Genomic DNA, 24,431 nt, shown 5'->3' with positions numbered 1-24,431 from the left:
TCTGGCCCAATCGCCTTCTCAATCTGGCCCGCAGACGGTCCAGGAATCAGCGTGTTTTACATGAGTAGAATGTGTCCTTTTATTTAAAATGCATCTCTGGGTTATTTGTGGGGCATAGGAATTCGTTCATTCCCTCCCCCCCCCCCCCAATATAGTCCAGCTCCCCACAAGGTCTGAGGGACAGTGGACCGGCCCCCTGCTGAAAAAGATTGCTGACCCCTGGATTAGAGGGAAATTAAATGCGGAAAGTTCAGAGACGGTGATAAAATTGCATAGTTGACAGTGGTAATTCACAGAACAACTGTTTGATAATGCAGGCATCCTGGCATCGGTGTGGCAATTCATACATGTAGTTAAACCTCCACCCGTCCAAAAACCTTTGTCCCAATTGTCTACGATTAATAGCATTAAACCTCTTAATGAATTGTAATATATTGGTGTGGCGTTGCTTTCCTTTTGAAGTTAAACAGAGGAGCTTTGAAAGGAAAGCCACTTTAAGGGCAATTATAAAATATCCCGGGTGCTGAAATTTAAAGTGCATTTGAAGCACATGGCGCCCCACAAAGCATCATGGGAACTGTAGTTTGCAAAGGGAGCTGGGAATAGCAACCCTGTGAGGGGTAAGCTATAGTTCCCAGGATTCTTTTTTTGGGGGGGAGCTGTGTATTTTAAAAATGATTAAAATATATATGTGGATTGGACCAATTTTATCATACAAGTGGTGCCTAAAACAAAATGTTTGCAATGTATCCTTATCTCCTAGCAGCAGGGTTCCTGCCAGTCAGAAATGTTGTCATCTAGGATACTATAAGCTATAGATGCTCAACCTGGTGTTCTGCTCCCCACTCCCACCCTTCATCCCCATTTTCTTTTTCCAACTTTTTCCAAGAGCCAGTGTGGTGTAGTGGTTAAGAGCGGTAGTTTCGTAATCTGGGGAACCGGGTTCGATTCCCTGCTCCTCCACATGCAGCTGCTGGGTGACCTTGGGCCAGTCACACTTCTTTGAAGTCTCTCAGCCCCACTCACCTCACAGTGGGGGAGGAAGGGAAAGGAGAATGTTAGCCGCTTTGAGACTCCTGAAGGGGAGTGAAAGGCGGGATATCAAATCCAAACTCTTCTTCTCTTCTTCTTCTTCTTCAACAACTGATATTCAATATTTCATTGCTACTGAGCATTTCTCACTCTTCATTGGGCTGTTTTGGGAGAAGGGGGTGGGGTTGTTACCACTTTAGGTGTTTTAAAATATTTTTTTGCAACTTCTGCCGATCTCAAGAGTTTCCCCAACCATAGCAATTCCTCTCCTTCAGTAACCTTATTTCGGCACTGTTTCTGTTGGTACTCGTCACCTGAGTTTTGCATTAGAGGGAGCTGCTTTCTTGGGTTTGTTTATTATTAGTTTTACTTTGTATTTTATTGTTTATACCACCCTGATTATATTTATGTTGATGGCAGAAACATTTTAAAACTATAGGAGCTGTGTCATTCCTTGGCATCTCAGTATTCCTCCCTTCTCACTCCCATTCTATGGCTGCTGCTGTTGTGCAACCTACCTTCTCAGTTGCTCTCCTGCCGCACCCTGACTTCATGCAAATCCGGTATTGTGACGAGGCACGGCACATCCTCCAGTTTTCTACATTTATGGTCTACACCTAATTAGTTGCAGCATTATTGCAACCTTTCTCCTCTTCAGCAGTTACTCTTGCTATATTTTTTATGGTGCTCGGCAGGTTCTCTCTGTATCTCTTTGTAGAAATTGCCACTTTCCCACTAACAGCCACACAGAAAAATTCGAAGCCTCTCCCAGTTGTAATTTGTAAGTAACCTTGTATATGCTCCACTGCCAGGAGTTGATGTATATATTGAGGGATACAGTGGACGCTCCGTATGGGATGCACGTTCGCAAGCCACAGCGTTCGCAACCTGCGCATGCGCAAAGCACGATCTAGCACTTCTGCGCATGTGTGACCGCCAAAACCCGGAAGTAACCCGTTCCAGTACTTCCGGGTTTCGGCGGTCGGTAACCCGAAAAAACGCAACCTGAATTATGACTGTACTAGGAAATAAATAACTTTGGCATAGTTCAGTATTGAACTCTGATAACTGATTTGTTAAACAGTGAGATGGCTGTCTCATAATGCTTGTGTGATTTATTATTTCTTTATCTTCCTGTGATCCTGCATGTAACTTGCAGAATACGATTGTGTATTTCTGTTTTCTTTTTCTTTTTTAAAAAGTATACGTTCAACTTAACTTTCAGCTTGCAGCTTTTGAGTTCCTGTTCTTTAAGGTTCCCCTTTTCTCCTGTTTACCAGTTGGAAATGTATCAAATGTAAAAGAGAAAGCAAGGTGGCTTGATTTTAAATAACTTTGATCTATATATCTGATTAAAACAAACAAGCACAAGCCGTTGATTAAAATCAGAAAGCGAAGCAGAAATCCTTGATTAAAATTGTTGTCTGTTTGCCAGGGCATTAAGATTGTGACTTTGGGTTTCATGGTGAGTTACAATTAAAGCAGGAAGCCTCTTAATTAACCAGAGTTTCGCATTGTGATCAAACTGGGAAGCCATGGTTACCAGAGATGGAACCAGACAAGGTATTAAGATGTAATTTGAAGTTGTCGTAATATACTGGCTTGTTCTAGTCAGGTAATGGTGTGGCAGGGCGGTGCTATCCCACACCTCTTTTGATGGTGGCGTTTCTGTTGTTTACTGGGGCAGGGGCAGAGTGAATCTGGCACTGTTGACAGTGTGCCCACATAGGCCTGACCTGGTCATTGCCTTGTCGCAGTGAGTAGGTGATACCCAGTAAAAGCTACTTGACAGTGGAACAGACTTCCTAGGGAGATGGACTCTCCTTCCTTGGAGATTTTAAAGCAGAGGTTGGATGGCCACCTGTCATGGATGCTTTAATTGAGATTCCTGCATCACAAGGGGGTTGAACTTAGATGATCCTCCAACCCTGTCACCCTATGATTCTACACTGTTGCTCCTGAAGGTGCACTCATACAAAGAGATTCAGATGCCCTGACTATTCCTGCAGGAAACAGTGGCTAGTAATAAGCATTCTGATACACAAGAAGCGGAGTGGGTGAGTAAGAACTTCTCACAGGATTACCCAAAGGGTCTTTAGGAAGCCAGCATGGTTGAGCCAGTAATTGCAGCTTTGGGAGGTGCAGCCGGCTTGGCAGTGGCCACGATTGCTGTACCAGTAGCACTGGGAGCAGCAGGCTTCACTGGAGCTGGAATTGCAGCTCTGGCTGCAAAAATGATGTCGGCAGCGGCCATCGCCAATGGTGGAGGAGTAGCAGCTGGGAGTGCTGTTGCCACGCTTCAGTCAGTCGGTGCTGCTGGGCTGTCCACTGCTACTACAGCTGCAGTGACAGCTGGTGGAGCACTGCTGGCTGCCATCTTCCCTTAAGAAGAAGACACACATACGCAGAGGCCATATCTACTTGGAAAAGCAGTACTTGGAAGATTATGCTTTGCCGTCAACGACATAACTCACTTGATTTACCTTCAGTAAAATGTGATTTTAATCAATGCTACGTTATTCCTATTGGCCAAAATGTGCAGCAACAAATAAAGCTTTGAGAGTTAAACAAAAAAACAACAACCAAAAAAAGCATTCTGATTTACTTGCAGTTCGCACAAATGGTGAAGCAAAGGGACTTATTGTGAACAGAAAGCTTTTGCATGTTTTGGCTTAGAATTTAAGAAGATATAGTCACCTGTTTGGGGTTTCTATGTATAAACGGGCTTCTAAAAAGTTGTTGACATGTTCATGGATGACAGGTTTATCAATGGAATAAGCTAGGATAGTTTGGAGCTATGTACATCAAGGGGATGTGTGTGAATGGCCTCTGGTGCCTAACAATTCTGAGACTCGCCTTAAAATGCCAGGTAGAATTGCCCCCTTCAAAATATAACTGATTTTCTTTATAATATGATAAATTTGTTTATACCCCGCCCTCCCCAGCCAAGACCGGGTTCAGGGCAGCTAACACCAAATATGAAACAAATTGATTGAAATACAACTTAAAAACAAGATTAAAACACGACATTAAAATGCAGCCTCATTTCAGCAGAAACTTTTTTGGGGGTGAAAACGTCAAGTCTTCACCAAGGCTAACTATCCAGACTGGTCCTGGGCCAGAAAAAAGCCAGGGAAGTCCCCAAATAGGAGTTCCGTCACAGAAGGAAAAAGGAAAAAAGAAGGAAGAGGGGGAGGGGATCAAGTTAATTCCAGGCCAAAAGCCAGGCGGAACAACTCTGTCTTTACAGGCCCTGCGGAAAGAAATCAGACCCTGCAGGGCCCTGGTCTCATGAGAGAGAGCGTTCCACCAGGCCGGAGCCAGTGTTGAAAAGGCCCTGGCTCTGGTTGAGGCTAATCTGACCTCCTTAGGGCCCGGGACCACTAGGGTGTTGCTATTTATGGACCTTAAGGTCCTCCGTGGGGCATACCGGGAGAGGCAGTCCTGTAGGTACGAGGGTCCTAGGCCATGATGCACAACTGTGGTCAAAACTAATTCTAGCCTTCCACACGGACATATTTTTGTGCCACTCATTCACTCAGCAGCATGAATTTAAATTCACGGTGAATATCCATTTTGCTGCTTTCATTTTTTTTTCATAGCTCCAGCTTTCTGTTCCTTGATGACAGCACACCGATTTTGGATTCCTAGAACGATTAAATATTTATCACATGCTGCTGCATTTTCCTGGTATGAATGTGAGGCAGATTCTTTGGCGGAGACTTTTCTTAAAGTCCTCCTCGCTGCCGGGAGGTGCCCTGCCACTCAGACGCTGTGGGTGGATTTAATGTTTGTTCCTTGTTTGAGCAAAAGGGGCGCAGCAAGTCTTTCATTCTTCATTAGAGTTTAATAGGCGGTCTAATTAAACGAGCAGGGAGACTAATGAAAAGAAAATCTATGCGTCTTGTTAAATGTGAAATGTAAAATAACCAAGGAATTTGTGATCTCGGGGAAAAGTGTGCTTTGGTTCACCTGAAAAGCCAGTAAATGAGCTAGGGAAACAGTTTTGAGCAATTATATAAATTTGTAAGGTAGTATTTCTGAATTGGAAGCATGGTTGGTTAGAAGCACTAGAAAGTAAAGGATAGTGTGCATTTAAAAGTCATTGCAAGGAATGAAAAACTTGAGGCAAAAGTGTGGTGTTTTTGTGTGTGTGTGTGTGTGTGTGTGTGTGTAGACATCTGAAGGCAGCCTTATTTAGGGAAGTTTTTAATGTTTGAAATTTTATTTTGTTTTTAGTGTTCTGTTGGGAGCAACCCAGAGTGGCTGGGGAAACTCAGCCAGGTGGGTGGGGTATAAATAATAAAATTGTGTGTGTGTGTATATATATATGTGTATATTTATATGTATATGTATATGTATATGTATATGTATATGTATATATATATATATATGGATCAATGAATGTGTGTGTGTGTGTGTGTGTATATATATATATATATATATATATATATATATATATAATATGTGTGTGTGTGTGTGTACATATATGTATATAAAGTTGGATGAAAAAGCGACCTTCCACACATGGGGAGGTGTCTTCCACTTACTGAGGGCCATGTTGGACCTTGTGCTACAATATTGCATGGGGAAAGTGGCTCTAAATCCAAAGTTACTCTCTCATTTGTGCAGGAATTTATCAGTGCTCTTGTAGAGCCACGTGTCTGCTGTTTATTTTAGTAAGCGGTTTGTCAGTTCTTTTTGCGCTTGCCTGTTTCTTAAGATACCGTGACCAGATTTTGCATGTTGGTTCCAGAGATCAAGGAGCAGGTTTTGTTCTTATGTTTGGATACAGCTGAATGCCATTTCGAATCAAGATGGCGGCATGAACCTGCATTGATTTTTTGGTTTGTTGGAATTCCCAGACAACATTGGGTATATGAGACGGCTGGTTTTTCTATAATACGACTACATTGAGTATTCTGATAGTAGAATCCGATTTGTTGAGGGGCATAAACATGTGAACTCTTCCAATAGCACTTGCAGAATAACACAAGTGATAATTTAAGTTTTGCTCGTGGTACTTTGATCAATCCCATCATATATAGTTCTAGTGGTGTGAGTGAAAGTTCTGAATCTTGCCTGTCAGTTACAAACTTTCTTTCTCTACTGTATATGAAGCTATTATCCATTAAGGCCAGGGGTCGGCAAGGTTTATCTTGCCTGCGCTGGATCGGTCCTGTGCGATTTCCGGTGCATGCGCAGACGCGATTCCTGGCACTGCGGAAGTGAGTCCCCACGCCACACTGTGCGGTTTAGTGCAGCATGCAAGCGGGCAACTCATTTCGGGGGTGGCTTGTGGGCCGGTCAAACGACCTGTGGGCCTTAGGTTGGTGACCCCTGATTAAGGCACATTGCTGGTCCATCGTTCTAAGGATAGCCAACACGGTGCCTCTAGATGTTGTTAGACATTATCTCCCATCAACTTCAGCCAGCATGGCCAGTAATCCAGGATAGCCAGAATTGGAGTCCAGCAACAAGTTCCCTACCTCTGCCCCGACGTATTAGTTTTCGATGTACAGCGATTTTTTTGTATTAAGAAAAAAACCATTCACCTTTAGCCTGAAAGGGCACAGCCCTGAAGCAGGTTAATCAACTTGGATGGCAACTAAATGAAAGGTTATAGGGTTAGTTGCCTCTTTTTCATTCTCCTCTTTACAGGATTTCTCTGTTTATTCATTGGTCACATTCAAATGATTATACTTTGGCAAAGTGTATCAGTTTGAAGATTCATTTAATATCCTGGTTTGTTCCTGGGCTATGATTAATTAGATGTTCCTTGGTTTAACTGAGGCTCACGCAAAGTGTGTAGAGCAAAGGGGCTCTCTGCGCAAGCAAATGGTTTATGAGTATCTCAGCTTAATCAGCTGTGAAATGATCGTACAAACTGGCTCATAAACTTCTTTTCATGATGAGGAAGTAGGAGAAGCAGATCATGAGACTGTAGTCATACTTTGGATCTTGGCAAAAGTATCATTTTTGGAATCAAGGGTGGTATTCAATGTAGGTACTACTCAAATTATATCTATTGAAGTTAATGGGCCCGGCTTATTAATTTTAATTGATCTACTCTGAGTTGGACTTAGTTGAATACCACCCCATTCAGTATTTGAACAGAGGCCCTAAGGGACCACAGGTAGGCTGTAGATAGGAAAACTGAACATGCTTAGAGTTTGAAATTTCATGCATAGTATGGTGGCAAATTTAAAACTGAGTGTATATGGTTACAGATTCAGAAAATGTACAGAAAAGGATAGGCTATTTTTATAATAATCAAGGTCACTGCCAAAGACAATTGCCGGTTATGTTTTAATGCGTGTTACCTTGAGTAACTTGGCAGAAAGATGATATATATCTCACCAAGGTATTGAAAACTACTTGCAGTAAATCTGTGTATATCAATATACTGGAAACCTGATTTTAATAAAAGACTGATCTTTCAGAGTGAGGTATAGATGAGGTCCTTCTTTTGCTAAGTTCAAGAAGCAAGGCATGCATTTAAATCTCTCCCCCCCCCCCCCCAGCCGTGAAAAGTTATTTTCTATGCAGAGCACATTTGGTTGCTTCCAGGTTGTTCTGCAGAAATGAAAGGAGCAAGGTGTATGGGTTGAAAAATCTGCCTGAAAGTGTGGAGCTGAATGTAACACCAGTCTTCTCTTTTCCTCCTTTGTGTAGAAGAAGTTGAAGAAGAATGTGAAATTCCCAAAGAAGTAGATTTGACTGATAAACAGAAACATCAACTGAAACACAGAGAGCTTTTTCTGTCTCGCCAATATGAGTCTCTTCCTGCAACACACATCAGGTAAGAAGCTGCTGGGAAAAGCGATTAGAGTCATGAACACTCTGCCTCCTAGCCATAGCTCCTGCTGCTAACTCAGTGGGCAGTAATGAAAGGCTCTTGTCTCCATCACTACATCTGCCCAGCAGGTTTTCTGCAGCTGTTTCCCTCGTTTCTTTTCCATCTCTATGCAATTGTTGAATTGCATTTTGGGTTGCATTCAGTGTTTTCTTTTGCCATTAGCTGAGCACAATAGCTCAGCAAAAACATTCCTAGAAAAATTAGTATGATTGCATGGAGGATTCTGATGAGAGATTTTAAAATATGTGTATGCAAAGTATATTAATTGACTGGTAGGTATTGTTTTTTGCTGAACAGTGCATAAAAATGTTGGCTTTGGGCCTGATGCAGAATTCTGCTTTATGCATGTTTGTGGGTTTCTGTGCCCATGAGCTTTTCACAGTACCTTTGAACAGCAGCTCCTCTGTACTGTTGCGACTTCCAGAATGTTGAAAACGACCTTTTTATGTGGCTCGGGGGAGTGTGGTGTTTGGAAAACAAAGTTGGAAGTCCTGCTGTATGGGATGCCCAAGAATTATTATTTTTTAATTATGCCTAGTATTGGGACATTGAAAGGCTAATTAAAAATTCTGTATCATTGAAGCTTGGGGCTCTTTGGCTTGTGGCATGGGGAGAAGCTGATTGAAAGAAAGCTTGCAGAAAGGCATTAATTGTTACTTGTAGTTCCTGGAATGGTATTAGGGAATTCTAGTTAGACAGATCCATTCTGGGTATGGCTGTGCCCATTGGATGTTGAGAGATTGTGATGCTATCCTAGGCTATTTAGGCTAATTGTGTATCTGAAGAAGTGTGCATGCACATGAATGCTTATACCCAGAACAAACTTAGTTGGTCTCTAAGGGACGCGGGTGGCGCTGTGGGTTAAACCACAGAGCCTAGGGCTTGCCGATCGGAAGGCAGCGGTTCGAATCCCTGCGACAGGGTGAGCTCCCTTTGCTCAGTCCCTGCTCCTGCCAATCTAGCAGTCCGAAAGCACGTCAAAGTGCAAGTAGATAAATAGGTACCGCTCTGGCGGGAAGGTAAACGGCGTTTCCATGCACTGCTATGGTTCGCCAGAAGCAGCTTAGTCATGCTGGCCACATGTGCGCCGGCTCCCTTGGCCAGTGGAGTGAGATGAGCGCCGCAACCCCAGAGTCAGTCATGACTGGACCTAATGGTCAGTGGTCCCTTTACCTTTACTAAGGTGCTACTGGACAATTTTTTTATATATTTCGAGTGTGTCAGACCAACACAGCTACCTACCTGAATCTAGGCTAATTGTGTGTGTGTGTGTGTGTGTGTGTGTGTGTGTGTGTGTGTAAAAGTTATTCTGTGGTTTGGAATGGGACATGAGGTGAAGTCTTTATGAATTCTTAGTACTGGTGTGGGCTCATGAAACTTTACTATGAAAACAAATAAACAAATAGGCGGTCATTTATTAAGGATATGCACACGTATATTTAATAGGAATACAAAACATTAGTTTTCATTGCTACTTGATTGGGGCTTGGAATATAGCAGCCTCTCTCTCTTTTCTTCCCTGAGACTGAGAATAAAAAATAGTTCCCATTCCAAAATCCTATGCAATAAGTAAAGGACGGGTGGGAGGCAAAATACTCGTATTTTGCCACTTTAAAAGCATCTTCAGCCCCGGCTATTCTTCCCCAGGAGGATAACTGTACTTTCTCACTGTCTGTTTCAGCATCCTAAGTGGGAGAGCCAGCTGCATCTGCCACCAGTAATTCTAGCTGATCCAGCTGTGAATTCTATTGTGGCAGAAGCGCATGAGAGCTAAACTGACAGTGTGAATTCAATTAAATAGGAAAGGGGCACTGTAACTTTTAAACAGAAAAAGATGTAAATACTGAAAGGTGCCAAGTGGAAATCTTATTTATTTATCTGTTGCATTTGAAGTGTAATTAGTTTTAGTTAGTTATTGCAGGGGCTTATCTATTATTAAGTGGATTTCTTACTGTGATTGCTTACTTTCCATGAATTTTAATTATATTGTACCCCACCCTGGGATTGGTTATGATAGGAGCGGGATAGGAATATTCTAAATAATAATTAAAAATAACCAATTGTAGAGTTGGAAGGGACCACGAGGGTCATCTAGTGCAATGCCCCCCGCAATGCAGGAATCTTCTGCACAGTATGAAGTTCTGATGGGTGTGCATAAACATCTGCCAATATTTTTTGCATCCCAGCCTGGCAGAATATGTCATAGCAAATGGCTGTGGAGAGGTTGCTTGCACTTACATGAGCTTGCAAGCAATCAGAGTACACTGTAATTTAAAAACCAGGCTAAGTGCTACTTTGTTCAGAGGAACTAGTAAGGAGGGAGAATAGAACCCTTTTCCACCTGCATTAGGCCATCTGAGATCTCTCTCTCTCTCTCTCTCTCTCTCTCTCTCTCTCTCTCTCTCACACACACACACACACACACACCCCGATCTAGGAAATACTGTAGCTATATGTAGTAAACAGATTTTATTTGGGAAAATAACTTGGGGACAAATGACATGTTTGCATCATTGTATATATAACTAAAATATATTTCTGTGTGTTTTGTAAAGTTTCATTTCCAATAATGTAGAAGTAAAAGCACACAAGATTCTTCTGGAGAAAGGTATAAATTGCAGTCCATCCAGGACACGAGATGTATTTTTCAGACGATATGAGTTATAGTAATTTGCCATGCTGCAGTTAAAACACTTCAGGGAGAAAATGCTGTACCATTTGGAAAGACATACAAATGAAAGTAAGCTTGCCAGTCATGGAATGAGGTCCTCCTATGGATCAGAAACTGATTGAGGAGCAGGAAGAAGAGAGTAAGAATAAGTGGACAGGAATACCGAAAGCGGATTCCTGCAAGGATCAGTGCTGGGACTGTGCTTTTTAGGTTGCTCATTAAGGATCTATAGTTAGGGGTAGCAAGATGTGCTGATCATACCAAATTGTTCAAGGCAGCTAAAGCAAAAACAGATTGCAAGGAGCTCCAATAGGATCTCTCCAAAGTAGGAGAGCGGGCAGTAAAATAGCAGATTCAATATAAGCAGGTACCAAGTGATGCACATTGGGGCTTATAAATAACTAAATCCTAATATTACGTATGTGCTCCTGGGGAGCCTGACCAGTCAGTGGCGATGACTAACCGGGAGTAATGCTGTGCTTGTGCTGGGTAGATGAAGATGCTCAGCCGGTGTGTGGCAGCTGTGAAAAAGGCGAATTCTCTGTGTTAGGGATCATTAGGAAAGGAATTGAAAATAAAACTGCCCATTGTTATAAGATCACTATAGAAATCTGTAGTGAAGCCATAGTTGAAATACTGTGCACGATTCTGCTTGATTCACCTCAAAAAGAATATTGTAGAGCTGGAAATTCTTAGAAAAGGGCAACCGAAATCACCCAGGGAACGGAGCAGCTCCCCAGTGACAAACGTCACAGCATTTGGGCCATTTTTAAGTTTACAAAGAAGTAAAGTAAGGAGGTGGGACAAAGTAGAAGTCTATAAGTTTATGCGTGGTGTAGAGAAAGGGGGGGTGGAATACTAGAACCCAAAACCTTCCAGTGAAGCTGAGTGTTGGACGTTTCAGAACAGAAAAAAATGAAGTACTTCTTCACTGAGTTAAACTGTGGAACTCACTGTCACAAGATGTAGTGATGGTCACCAGAGAATTCGGCATCCATGGAAGATGAGGCCCTCAGTGGCTGTGTTCTGCTGCCACTACCAGAGGGAGAATGTCTCCAAATGTCAGTTCCTGGGAGTCAGAAGCGGAGAAAATGTTGATACACCTCAGCTCTTGCTTGCAAACTTCCATAAGCGCCTAGTTGGCCACTGTGAGAGCAGGATGTCGAACTGGGTGGGGCACTGGCCTGATCCAGCAGGACTCTTCTTACATTTGCATGCGTCTTCTAATGTGAAAAAGGTAAAGGTAAAGGGACCCCTGTCCATTAGGTCCAGTCATGACAGACTCTGGGGTTGCGGCGCTTATCTTGCTTTATTGGCCGAGGGAGCCGGCGTACAGCTTCCAGGTCATGTGGCCAGCATGACTAAGCCACTTCTGGTGAACCAGAGCAGCGCATGGAAACGCTGTTTACCTTCCTGCCAGAGTGATACCTATTTATCTACAGTGATACCTCGGGTTACATACACTTCAGGTTACGTACGCTTTAGGTTACAGACTCCACTAACCCAGAAATAGTGCTTCAGGTTAAGAAGAAGAAGAAGAAGAAGAAGAAGAAGAAGAGTTTGGATTTGATATCCCGCTTTATCACTACCTGAAGGAGTCTCAAAGCGGCTAACATTCTACTTTCCCTTCCTCCCCCACAACAAACACTCTGTGAGGTGAGTGGGGCTGAGAGACTTCAGAGAAGTGTGACTGGCCCAAGGTCACCCAGCAGCTGCATGTGGAGGAACGGAGACACAAACCCAGTTCCCCAGATTATGAGTCTATCGCTCTTAACCACTACACCACACTGACTCTCGTTAAGAACTTTGCTTCGGGATAAGAACAGAAATTGTGCTCTGGTGGTGCAGTGGCAGCAGGAGGCCCCATTAGCTAAAGTGGTGCTTCAGGTTAAGAACAGTTTCAGGTTAAGAACGGACCTCCGGAACGAATTAAGTACTAAACCCAAGGTACCACTGAACTTGCACTTTGACGTGCTTTCGAACTGCTAGGTTGGCAGAAGCTGGGACTGGACAACGGGAGCTGACCTTCTGATTGGCAAGTCCTAGGCTCTGTGGTTTAACCCACAGCACCACCCGTGTCCCTCTTCTAATGTTAGGTTAAAATAAAAAAGTTTATAGAAATCAGTTCAGTTACCATCGGTAGCTGTAGGGAAAGTTGTGGGCAACCTCTGGCCATCATCTGCAGCTATTTATCATTGCAGTATAAATTCTGGGGTTTGGGAACAGGAGCACACATTGGGAGGGCATTGGGCTTGACCCTCTTTATCTCTCCTCGCTTTCTCGAAACCAGAACCTTAGCAACCGCCGGGAGTACAGAAGTTGGCTTTCCTTGGTCTAGTATTTATTTGATCTCTTTAATCTGTCCTCTTTTTTAAATCCAGGGCGTTAACAAGGAAGTTGAAACCCCTTTCGTTTTAAGGCAGTATTATAGATTTAAAACATCAAAGTTCTCTTGCTTTCTCAGCCTAAAATGCCCAGTGCAAAGTACAGTCCTGAAGTGCTTCTAAGCCCCATTAATTTTTCCATAGGAAAGCCAGATGCGTTCTAGGTCCTGCTCCTTTGATTCAAATGGCCCCAAAGCTTGCACCATTCTGCATGCGCAGCCTTCTGTTTGATTAATGTTTCTATTGCCATTACTTTAAGGCCAATATCCCTTGGTATAATGGATGTTTGCTTTTCTGTTCCATTAATCCTCAAACATCCTGGTTTAAAATAAGATTTGAATCTCTCAGGTGGTCGTGTTAACGAAAAAGAAGAATAAGGAGGTTAAACGCTGCAGGAACTGCCTTGAGCAAAAAGCCTTTATGTAAAGTTGAGGGTGGAACTAGTTTTTAAAAAGCAAACAGGTTTTCAAATTAACAAGCTTATTGAGCTAAGTTTAAATAATGTTAAATGCATTTATTACGAAACGTCAATAATCCTAGTCGGACCATTTAATTGTTTTCATTTACAAAAATCAATCCTGATGACCAATGATATTTTTAATTGCAACTGTGTGAGACAGAATATCAGATGGAGATCTAGCAATTAGCTTAATGATCAGTACAGTATCCTTCTAAGTCAATTCGGTGGGGGAGGTTAGAATGCAGCCTTGATGGTTAAGATTTTACCAGCCAAGCCCACATACAGAATAACAAATGCTATACTCTCCACCCCCTTGGCTCAATTTCATTGATTTTTAAGACCACAGGGGACTCTTGTGATTATTTTTGTCTTAGTTGCTGCTTGCTTTTAGGCACAGAACACATGTACTTAGGCCAATAATGTTAATTAACTAAAACACAGATTTCAGATGGAAGTGGTTTATTTAAAACAACCATATGTCCCCCCCCCCCCCAGTAATTCATTTCTGGAGGCTTCATAGGTAAGCACAGTATTACCTGTGCTGTGGAGAATTTTCTGACTTTGCAACTGGTATGTCATGCTTTTAAAGCTCCTTTTAATTGTTAAAAAAATACCACAGCAGACCAGTGCCCTTGTTAGGACTAACTACAGTATATTTCTGTCTATAAGATGCCCCCATGTATAAGACGACCCCTATTTTTCGGGACTTGATTTAAGAAAATGGGGGGAAGATGTCCCCCGTGTATAAGATGCCCCCAAATTTTGGACATTATTTTTAAGGGAAAAAACCTAGTCTTATACATGGAAAAATATGGTAAATGTCACAAGGTAATGAGCTAATTTTTGAGAATTCTCCAGAATTCTTATTCTTTTTCTTTTGTTGGATGCAAAACAGATTTCAGGTCGCAAAGCGAAAACCATGGTTGCCCCTACATTTTGTGGGGGGTGGGGGTTCAGGAATACAAAATCCAGCAGTACTAAGATCTGTCTGTGTTCCAAGCCAAAAAGAGCAGAGGAAAAGAAAAGGCGATAATACGGAGATTAATCTTAGACAGGCAATGGGCAAATGCCTTGTTCACATGTAACACTAAGCCATATGCATGAGCAGCATGTGGGTACAGTGGCTGCTTCACTCCTCCCCTGGTCCTGCTGCTGGTGTGAACCTGCTCTTATGATTTGTCCTCCTAAACAGTATCTGAAGTTACTATAATGAACTTTTTACCTTTTTTTATATTCGGGGGAAATCACCAAAAAAATCACACTTCCGATATGGGCTGCCATACGCCTGGATGCCATTTTCGACCCAATGAATCCCGGATATGCCTGGAAAATACTGGATGTATGGCAGCCCTATTGTAATTCCTAAATAATTTAATTTAATATTAGCATTTAAAGCCCCAAATGGCCAAGCTGGTTTTTCTGTCCCCCTCCCCAAGACCCAACCAAATTGGGCAGCAGTGGCATTGTTTGCTTGTTTGTTTGTTTAAAGTACAAAGTACAGCACCCTGATGGGTACACAAACCATCTCATTCCCCAGTCAGCAGATTAATTGTTTTATGAGCAGAGCAATGGCAGCAACTAATTTGTGCCGCATTTATGGAATGCTCTCCCCAGGGAGGTTCAGTTGGTGCCAGGCGAAAATGTTCCTATTTAACCAGGCCTTTGGCTGATTGACATCCGATGATCTTTAAGAGTGAGAGCCAGTGTGGTGTAGTGGTTAAGAGCGGTAGTCTCCTAATCTGGTGAACCGGGTTCGTGTCTCTGCTCCTCCACATGCAGCTGCTGGGTGACCTTGGGCCAGTCACACTTCTTTGAAGTCTCTCAGCCCCACTCACCTCACAGAGTGTTTGTTGTGGGGGAGGAAGGGAAAGGAGAATGTTAACTGCTTTGAGACTCCTTAAAGGGAGTGAAAGGCGGGATATCAAATCCAAACTCTTCTTCTTCTTCTTCTTCTTCTTCTTCTTCTTCTTCTTCTAAAATACGTTGTGGAAGAATGGGGGGAAGAGGGATTCTTGGCTTGTTTCTGTTCTTATTTTTATCATGCACTTTGTGGTTCTTATATTGCAATTTTATGTTGTGAACTGCCCTGAGATCTATGGGTATAGGGCGCTATACAAATTTAATAAATAAATAATAAATAATAATTGCATGGGTCCGATCAGTTGAGGAGGAGAAGCTGTGTTAGGATTCCTTGCAAGAAAAGGGAAAAGTTGACAACTATGACTGTGTTTGTGTGTGTGTGTCAGCGTGCGCGTGCATATGAGAGAGTGTGTGGTGAGACTTACCCAGTTTTGGTCACACCCACTATTGGCACGTGGCACCTGGGAGATAGCGAAGGGCGAATGAAGCCCTCGAGTCAAAAAAGGTAGCTACCCAAGCTTGTACTACAGGGTTTTGTTTGTTTGCTTGTTTAAAGTTGCTGCTAATATTAATACTTCCAGGGCCTTTTCGATGGTGACCCCCATAGTTGTGTGATTCCCTTTCCTACAGTATGAACGTTGTAATCTTGCATCTGTTGTGAGCTGCCTTGAAAAAAATGGTGTGATATAAGTAAACGAAAGTTATTAATCTGAAAATAATAATTGAGTGGCATATATTTTGTTGTACATCTCAAGTGAACATTATTTCTGATGTCTTCTAACTAATTATCAAGACACCAGATGAATAGAAAAAATGTGTCAATATTCCAGTGTTTTTAATAGATTTATTTAATGTTCGCAATAGGCGATCTCCTCTTCCCTACCAACTTTAATCATTTGAATATAGTCTTATTGAAATTTTCCAAGAGTAAGAGTACAACCCTGGATTTATATTTTAAATAGATTTTCAGTGCATCACTTGACATTCAAATTAGATCTGAAACACAGTGTTTTGTAGAACAAAATCCACTTACAAATGGGCATTCACTTTTAGATTGCTAGTGAAGTTTCATAACAGTGACAATAACTGAATCAAAAGAAGATACTGAAAGAATTTTTGGAGCGGCTAAGCACTGCAGATGTTATTCCCTTGAATAATAATAAAGACATTCTAAAAATCCCGTAGGCCAGACGACAACATCTGGTCAGCAACAAGCCCAAAAAACTAGTAGGGAGTCACTTACTTGGAATGATAATGATGTAAGCAGAGAGACAGGAAATCTAAAAATCTCAGCGCTGTAGTTTTGTAAGTACATTTGAGAGCTCTTCTTTTGATTTCTCCTCTTTCAAGTGCTGTAAGCCATACTCCCAAGAAGCTGTTTTTCACATTTACATAAGAATAGCCTGTTGGATCAGGCCAGTGGCCCATCTGGTCTAGCATCCTGTTCTCACAGTGGCCTACCAGATGTCTGTGGGAAACCAGCGAGCAGAACATGAGCACAAGATCTCTCTTTCCTCCTGTAGTTTCCAGCAGCTGGCATTGGGAAGCCTTGCTTGCCTCCAACTGTGGAGGTAGAGAGCATAGCCATCATGGTTGGTAGTTTTCTCCTCCTTGAAACTGTGCAATCCTCTTTTAATTCCATCCAAGTTGGAGGCCACAAGTGCCTCATGGAGGGAGCAAGTTCCATAGTTGTGACTCTGCTTTGTGTGAAGAAGTGCTTTCTGTCATCTGTCCCAAATCTTCTAACAGTTAGTTTCATTGGCTGTCCACAAGTTTTGGGTCATGAGAGAGGGATAAAAACTTTTCTCTATCCACGTCATGCATAAATTTGCAAACTTCTGTCATGTTGCCTCTTACTTGCTTTTTCTGCAAACTAACAAGTCCCCAACACTGCAGCGTTCCTTCACAGAGGAACGTTCCTCCATCCCATCAATCATTTTTGGCTTCCCTGTTCTGAACCTTTTCCAACTCAACAATATCCTCTTTGAGGTGAGGCAACCAGAATTGTACACAGTACTCCAAATTATAGGTTTGTATACAGTGGTACCTCGGGTTAAGTACTTAATTCGTTTCGGAGGTCTGTTCTTAACCTGAAACTGTTCTTAACCTGAAGCACCACTTTAGCTAATGGGGCCTCCCGCTGCTGCCGTGCCACCGGAGCATGATTTCTGTTCTCATCCTGAAGCAAACTTCTTAACCCGAGGTACTATTTCTGAGTTAACAGAGTCTGTAACCTGAAGCATATGTAACCTGAAGCGTATGTAACCCGAGATACCACTGTAATGGCATTATGATAGTGGGGAATTTTGTTTTCAATTCCTTTCCTAATGATCCCTAGCATAGAATTGGCCTCTTTCATGACCACAACACACTGGGCTAACACCATCATCAAGCGATCTGCTATGACCCCAAGGTCTTGCTCCTGGCTTGCCACCTCCAGTTCAGACTCCATGAGCATGTATGTGAAATTAATATTTTTTTGCTCCTTACATGCAACACTTTACAGTTGCTTGCATTGAATCACATTTGCCATGTTACTGCCCATTCCTTCAATTTGCAGAGGTCCTTTTGGAGTTTTTGCAATCTCTTGTTTTAACCACACTGGTGCCACGTGGCCACCCTGTTACCCACCTAATAGTCAGTTCTTTTTACTGCTTCTTTCAGTGGTGGACAGATGCTCTGGCCAGGGAAAAAGTGACCCATCACTTTGACAATGTGAATTCTCCGCTTGTTTCGGCTTTGAACACGCACACACATGCTTCAGCCATGATGCACTAGACCTGGGGGTGTTTTGTGCTCATTTCCCCTTGCAGACATCTTTATTGAAATTTAAAAAGTACATAATTATTTGTGCACTAAACATGAGGAGATGTAAATAAAAGAGAGAGAGATAAAAAGAAACAGCACCCATGTAGAAGGGCAAGTAAAGGGGGGGAGGGGAATAAAACCCCAAACTGTATACTTTACAAAGTTGTTCTTGTACCTATTACAGTACAGTGGCACCTTGGTTCTCTAATTTGATCTGTTCTGGGAGTCTGTTTGACTCCTGAAATGGTTCAAAAACCAAGGCACAGCTTCCGATTGACTGCAGGGGCTTCCGTTCGGCTTCTGAAGAACGTTCGCAAACTGGAACACTCATTTCCAGGTTTGTGGTGTTCAGGAGCCAAGCCGTTCGACTACCAAGGTACCACTGTATTTGTAAGAATGGATTCCAAATATGTGCACATTTAATGGATGGAATTTTCTGTGGAGGCTTGTTTCCCTTTCCCAGAAGCTCTGTAACTATCTGGGCCAGTTTCTGGCCAATCTGCAGTCTTTATTCAATTAAAATAGTTTGCCTCTCAGTGATGTTCAGCTCCCGGGGCTGGGCTCCCAGGCCTCAGTTCAGAAATGGATAGAGGCCACGTTGCCTTTGCTCCATGGTCCGGAGAAACACACATTGTCTGGGGTGTTCAGTGGCCTACTGCCCTTGGAGACAACCTGTATTTTGTTTCTGCTCTGTTGGATGGAAAACTGTTATCTTCATCCTTTCTGATCTCCTCCTCCTGGGGGGTCAAAAGGGATGTATCTCAGTGGTACAGCGTCTGCTTTCCATTAACAAGAGCGTCCCAGGTGCAGGTCCCAGTATGACTGGGAGAGACTCTCTGCCTTAAACCATGGAGAGCTATTGCTACTTAGCATGGACAATACTGAGCAAGGTGGAATGATGATCTCACTCAGTAGAAGGCAGCTTCCTATTCAGAATGCTTCCCCCAGGCATCTGATCAGCCACTGTGAGGACAGGATTCTGAACTAGATGGACTATTGGTCTGATCCAGCATGCTCTTCTTATGTCCCCCCAGCTTTGTAATCTTTCAGCCAGTGAGGCTACATATGGCATAGAGAGCTACGCAGCCAGGATCCCAAGCTGGGCTTTACATGAGCCTGTTATTTGAACGATACTAAGATAACTTTAGTTTTGAATAAACTTCACTACAGCCGGTTTTGAAAGCATGCATTTAAGTGGGGTGTACTTCAAATGAAGATGGTACCGTTTTAAAGGTCTCTGTCCTTTTCCTTAAATGTTTCCTCTCCGTTGAGTTTTATGCAGCAATAATTAATGTGTTTAGTTCATTTGTATTTGCAATGATACTGAACTACTTTACTTTCTTCACACGTATACCCTTTCCTGAAGCCTGTTCACTCATGGTGCATTCATGGCCATTTCCTGTTTAAAAATCATTGATCTAACTGAATTTTCTAAATTCTGAACTTGGTTGACTAATCTGTTGTCATTTGCTGCTTGAAAAAAAATGGCGTTATAAATCATTAATATGTTGTTGATTTTTGTGTGTGCCTATATAGGGGGAAATGCAGTGTTGCACTTCTGAATGAGACAGAGTCTGTATTGTCGTATCTCATTAAAGAGGTAATGCCACATTTTCCATAACTTTCAGAATCCTTTTTATATGTGGTTTCCTTCAGTGTTGTGATTTTTCCTGCGCATTGTTAGGAAAACCAAATAATCCTTTTGCTAAGTAGCATAACATGAATAGCTAAAGCTGAAAATGATTTGTGTCTGTGTTTATTGTTTGGAATGTTTAGTTTCTTGAATTATTGATGCTTTATTGTAACAATACTGAAACAGTTCATTTTGACTTTCAGCCAGAATTTTGCAAATGAAAACGGGCTGTCTCTTTCTGAGTGCCTAATTCTTTTCCCAGTGATATATGATTAAATTTTAATATGATTAACTCAGGATTTGGGAGGGAAGGGCAATTTGATCCACCCACAAACAGATAATATATTTTTTTACACAACAACGGCAGCACAAATATTAAACGCATGAAAATGGTGCAGTGAGGTGGTATCTACCAAAGAAGAATGACAGCTGAAATTGATAGAATATGTAGAATTGATGTGTAAAATTAGAGATCAGGATGAGACTGATTTTAAAGAAGATGGGAAAATGTTTGCAGAATACTTAAAAACTCAGTGTAAATATGTTAAAACGCAAACAGGAGTTGAGTAAGAACAGCAGTAAGGGTGAACTTTCTTTTGTGATAAGTTGAAGGTATAGAGTAACTATAATATGCAGCATATTTTAGGGTAATAAATGCTTACTTTATGGGAAAGTGCCCAAAATGTAAATGCATTTTTCCCATGCTTAAAAAAAAAAAAAATCTTCCGAAAATAGGATGTAACCGACCTATGCAAAACTTGCCAGGGAAAAGAAATGGGCTGATCTGTCCAAGCATTTTTTTTGGTGCATGTGCATTAAAATGCAGAAATATGTACTGTTGTTTTATCTGTCATGAACTAATAGTACTTTGGAAAATACGTGTCTTTTTTTTTTTTAGGATACTTTCTTCTATTCACTGGTATATGATCCATCGCTGAAAACACTTCTAGCAGACAAAGGAGAAATCAGAGTAGGTCCCAGATATCAGGCAGATGTTCCAGATATGCTCGCAGAAGGTAAAACACATTATAGTTTTGACTTGGTGTACCAGTTTCTTTTTAAGTCTGGTGTGCTTGGATGCAGCTTTGAATGTGCAGGCTATTTTTATTATTATTTATAAAAATAGATGTATACCGTTTTCTCGCAAAACTTCAGGGCGGTGTATAGCAAGTTAAGAAGCAATGAAAGCCGTTAAAACAGAACCAATAATTAAAATTGCTGGCTACTCAAGAAGAAATGCAGAGAATTGCACAGGACTGCTAACATTAAAAAGTCTTCAAGACACCTGAATTAATGGAAGACTTCCTGATTTGTTTACTTGGTCACACAAGGGGAGGCGTGCCGAGGCTGCATGCACAACCAAAAGACCCATTCGTATGTTGGTTATTAAGCTGAGATTCAGTTGTCCAAACTTGGTCCATGCACATGAATGTTGAGGCCAATCCAGGAGAAGTAGAATTGCCTCTATCCCTTGCCGTCACAAAAATGGTGGCACTGGCTTGGATGAAGGGTTGTGGACTTTGGGTGCCTCATTAGGAAAGATGGAGACAGCCATTCCCTATTTGTCAGAATATGATGATGATGACATTTCAGTCTATGTGGACATTATGAATTATAAAAAGTGGCCTTAACAAACATACGTCAAATAAGCTGTTTCTGTTGCAATTTAATTTTCAAAATACAGCCAAGTAACAGGCATATCCTAGGTGTGAATCTTGTCTGAAAGTGACAGTCTTGGGGAAGTGGGGATCATAGAATCATAGAATCATAGAGTTGGAAGAGACCACCAGGGCCATCGAGTCCAACCCCCTGCCAAGCAGGAAACACCATCAGAGCACTCCTGACATATGGTTGTCAAGCCTCTGCTTAAAGACCTCCAAAGAAGGAGACTCCACCACACTCCTTGGCAGCAAATTCCACTGTCGAACAGCTCTTACTGTCAGGAAGTTCTTCCTAATGTTTAGGTGGAATCTTCTTTCTTGTAGTTTGGATCCATTGCTCCGTGTCCGCTTCTCTGGAGCAGCAGAAAACAACCTTTCTCCCTCCTCTATGTGACATCCTTTTATATATTTGAACATGGCTATCATATCACCCCTTAACCTCCTCTTCTCCAGGCTAAACATGCCCAGCTCCCTCAGCCGATCCTCATAAGGCATTGTTTCCAGGCCTTTGACCATTTTGGTTGCCCTCCTCTGGACACGTTCTAGTTTGTCAGTGTCCTTCTTGAACTGTGGTGCCCAGAACTGGACACAGTACTCCAGGTGAGGTCTGACCAGAGCAGAATACAGTGGCACTATAACTTCCCTTGATCTAGATGCTATACTCCTATTGATGCTGTATTGATGTGGCTATTGATGTGGCTATTGATGTGGCTGTAGGAGCCTGGCTCATTCACACCCTTGCTTTTGCACCCCTTCATCCCAAACTACAGCTACCATTGGAAAAATGTGAGTGCACTTTCCATGGATTGTAGTGACGACTACAGTGTAATTCACCAACTGAGGAGTTTCCCTACCTTGACTTGGTAGCTGCTGTTAGGTCTCCATTCAGAATTGCCTTCACCCAGGAGAAATGAAATCAGTGTGAATTGACACAACTTCTGTGGAATGCATGTCAGTGTTTCAAGAAGTAATGTGACAGCTTTATGAACAAACAAGACTTTTAAAGGTTTTTGCAAACTGTGTAGATGACCTGCTCTTTATAAATAACCTGCTCTTTATAAATAACCTTAAGCATCAAAGGGAAAAAACGTTTTATTTATAGGACCTAGTCTATTTAATGGGGTTCTTGCTATAAAACAGTTCCTGGTCATGAGACATGGTGAAAACAACCACTTGCTTATCTCTCAGATGTAATTGACTTTTAAATAAATTCAATAAGATCTTTATTACATAGAAACATCCTGTGTGATTTATGGCACAAGACCCTTTCATTTCTTCTTTTAACATATATTTGCAGAACGAATACACTGTTTTTCTTATGAAAGTGGTGGCCTAGGGCACATGTTGTTGGCAATATGCTCAAGTTGACCCGTTGAAGTCAATGGCCATGAGCAATATATTCTACCCATTTATTTTTGTGGGTCCTCTCTGAGTAAGAGTTGTGTTGGGTACAGCCCATTGCTCCATACAAGCTTGTAAATCAGTGGCACGTAAGAATACTTTTCAGTGACCAGGAAGAGAAGTTATGCCAACATTTATACTGTAGTTTGCTTTTAAGCCAGGCAGTCTGCAATCCTAAATCCGCTTACCTGGGAGCTGGTTTTCAACATCACGATATATAACCAGCTAAATATCACAACATATATCTGCGGTGGTGGAGGGCCTTGCTGTGCCTCCCCGCAGCAGCAGAGGATCCCACCGTACCTCCCTGCAATGGTGGAGGGCCTTAAAATCCAAGGAAGTGGTAGATGTAATAAAGTATTAAATAAACTTCCATATATTATATTTGATATATTTTCAACTAATGAGTAGTTTAAATGATTTGCTAGTCAAGTTGCATCTGCTTTCTCACTCAGAGGTCTGTGGAATCTGTTCATGCATAAGCCCCACTGAGTTCAACTAAACTTCTGTTTTCCTGGGAGTAAGCCACATTGAATTCAGTAGGGCTTGCTTGTGAGTAGACACACATTTGCTTTCTTCACTGCTTACTGAAAAACACCCTCCCCATCATTCTCATGGTACCCAACTTCCCATTTCAGCATAAGCCAGCCAGCTAAATCTTCTCCCCTCCACCCCCACCCCCACAGAAGGGGCCCTCATCCCACCAATCTCTCCTTTTTTATCAAAGGGAGGGAGGGAGTGGAAGCAAACAAAAAGACAGTTTCCTTTAAATTAAAAACAAACACCCTTTTTAATATGGAGGAAAGTTCTCTTGAAATTTACAGGACTTAGTTCTGAGTAGACAGGAATAGGAATTGCATTGTGAGAGTTTGTGTATGCAGGGAGGCTATTAAAAATGTGCATGAGCTGGTACATTTGCAGGATTGTGAATTAAGGAAGATTGCTGTTCCTCACAATAAGTGGAAACTTCTGGTCTAATGAAGAGGTTTTTGCTGTCCTGACTAATTGGGACCAGAGACTAGGGCTGCGTGATACCTGGGTTTCAACATTTCGACAGAACACCAGCTAAACATCATGTTATGCCAATATAGCCCAACAGGGCTTTTTTCAAGGGGAACTCACAGGAACTCTGTTCTGACATCTTAGGATGGTGCCATTGTGTGCACGCACACACACACACACACACACACACACCATGATTTGTGATATATTGCCAGGTCAAAAATTATGAAACTGATAACACAACATGGACTTCAAGCTGGTTTTAGATGATATGTTGATATATCGGCCAGCCCTACCAGAGACTGTTGCATCTCTGTGATCCATACCTTCCTGCTCTAGTCTTCACTAAGTTCCTCCATGCTTTTTTCATCCATTGCCACACTCCACCCTCTTAAGACTTCCTATGCATGCTTACTTAGAAGTAAGTCTAACCGAGTTCGGTGTAGCTTACTCCCAAGCACACGTGCACAGGAACACATAGGATTCCTGACAAATAACAGATGCAACACTCACTTCTGCTCTGTTTCTCCACTTGTGGCTGCGTCACTCTGCTCCCTCCCGCCTTTGCTTCTTCTCTTTTCTTGACTATATATAGAAAACACATTAGTCGATGCATCATCGTCCTGGATCATTGGGAGATGCAAGTTTATACTTTTAGAC

At 42.1% G+C, this 24,431-nt stretch overlaps 1 protein-coding gene across 5 annotated transcripts in view; it reads left to right on the top strand.

Moving 5' to 3' along the window:
- Nucleotides 1-24,431, top strand: part of MTA3 (metastasis associated 1 family member 3) — a 122,377-nt gene that overhangs the window by 21,568 nt on the left and 76,378 nt on the right. For all 5 annotated transcript variants that reach the window (XM_083433047.1, XM_083433045.1, XM_083433046.1 and 2 more), the window contains exons 4-6: nucleotides 7,708-7,834; nucleotides 19,611-19,674; nucleotides 20,606-20,723. In XM_083433047.1, the coding sequence (XP_083289173.1) occupies nucleotides 7,708-7,834; nucleotides 19,611-19,674; nucleotides 20,606-20,723 (309 nt within the window). The remainder of the gene's footprint in view (nucleotides 1-7,707; nucleotides 7,835-19,610; nucleotides 19,675-20,605; nucleotides 20,724-24,431) is intronic.

Source organism: Podarcis tiliguerta (assembly GCF_965153285.1).
Source record: "Podarcis tiliguerta genome assembly, chromosome: 3".
NCBI lineage: Eukaryota > Metazoa > Chordata > Lepidosauria > Squamata > Lacertidae > Podarcis > Podarcis tiliguerta.
The sequence above is the reverse complement of the archived record's forward strand: the minus strand, read 5'-3'. Positions and strand labels throughout refer to the sequence as shown.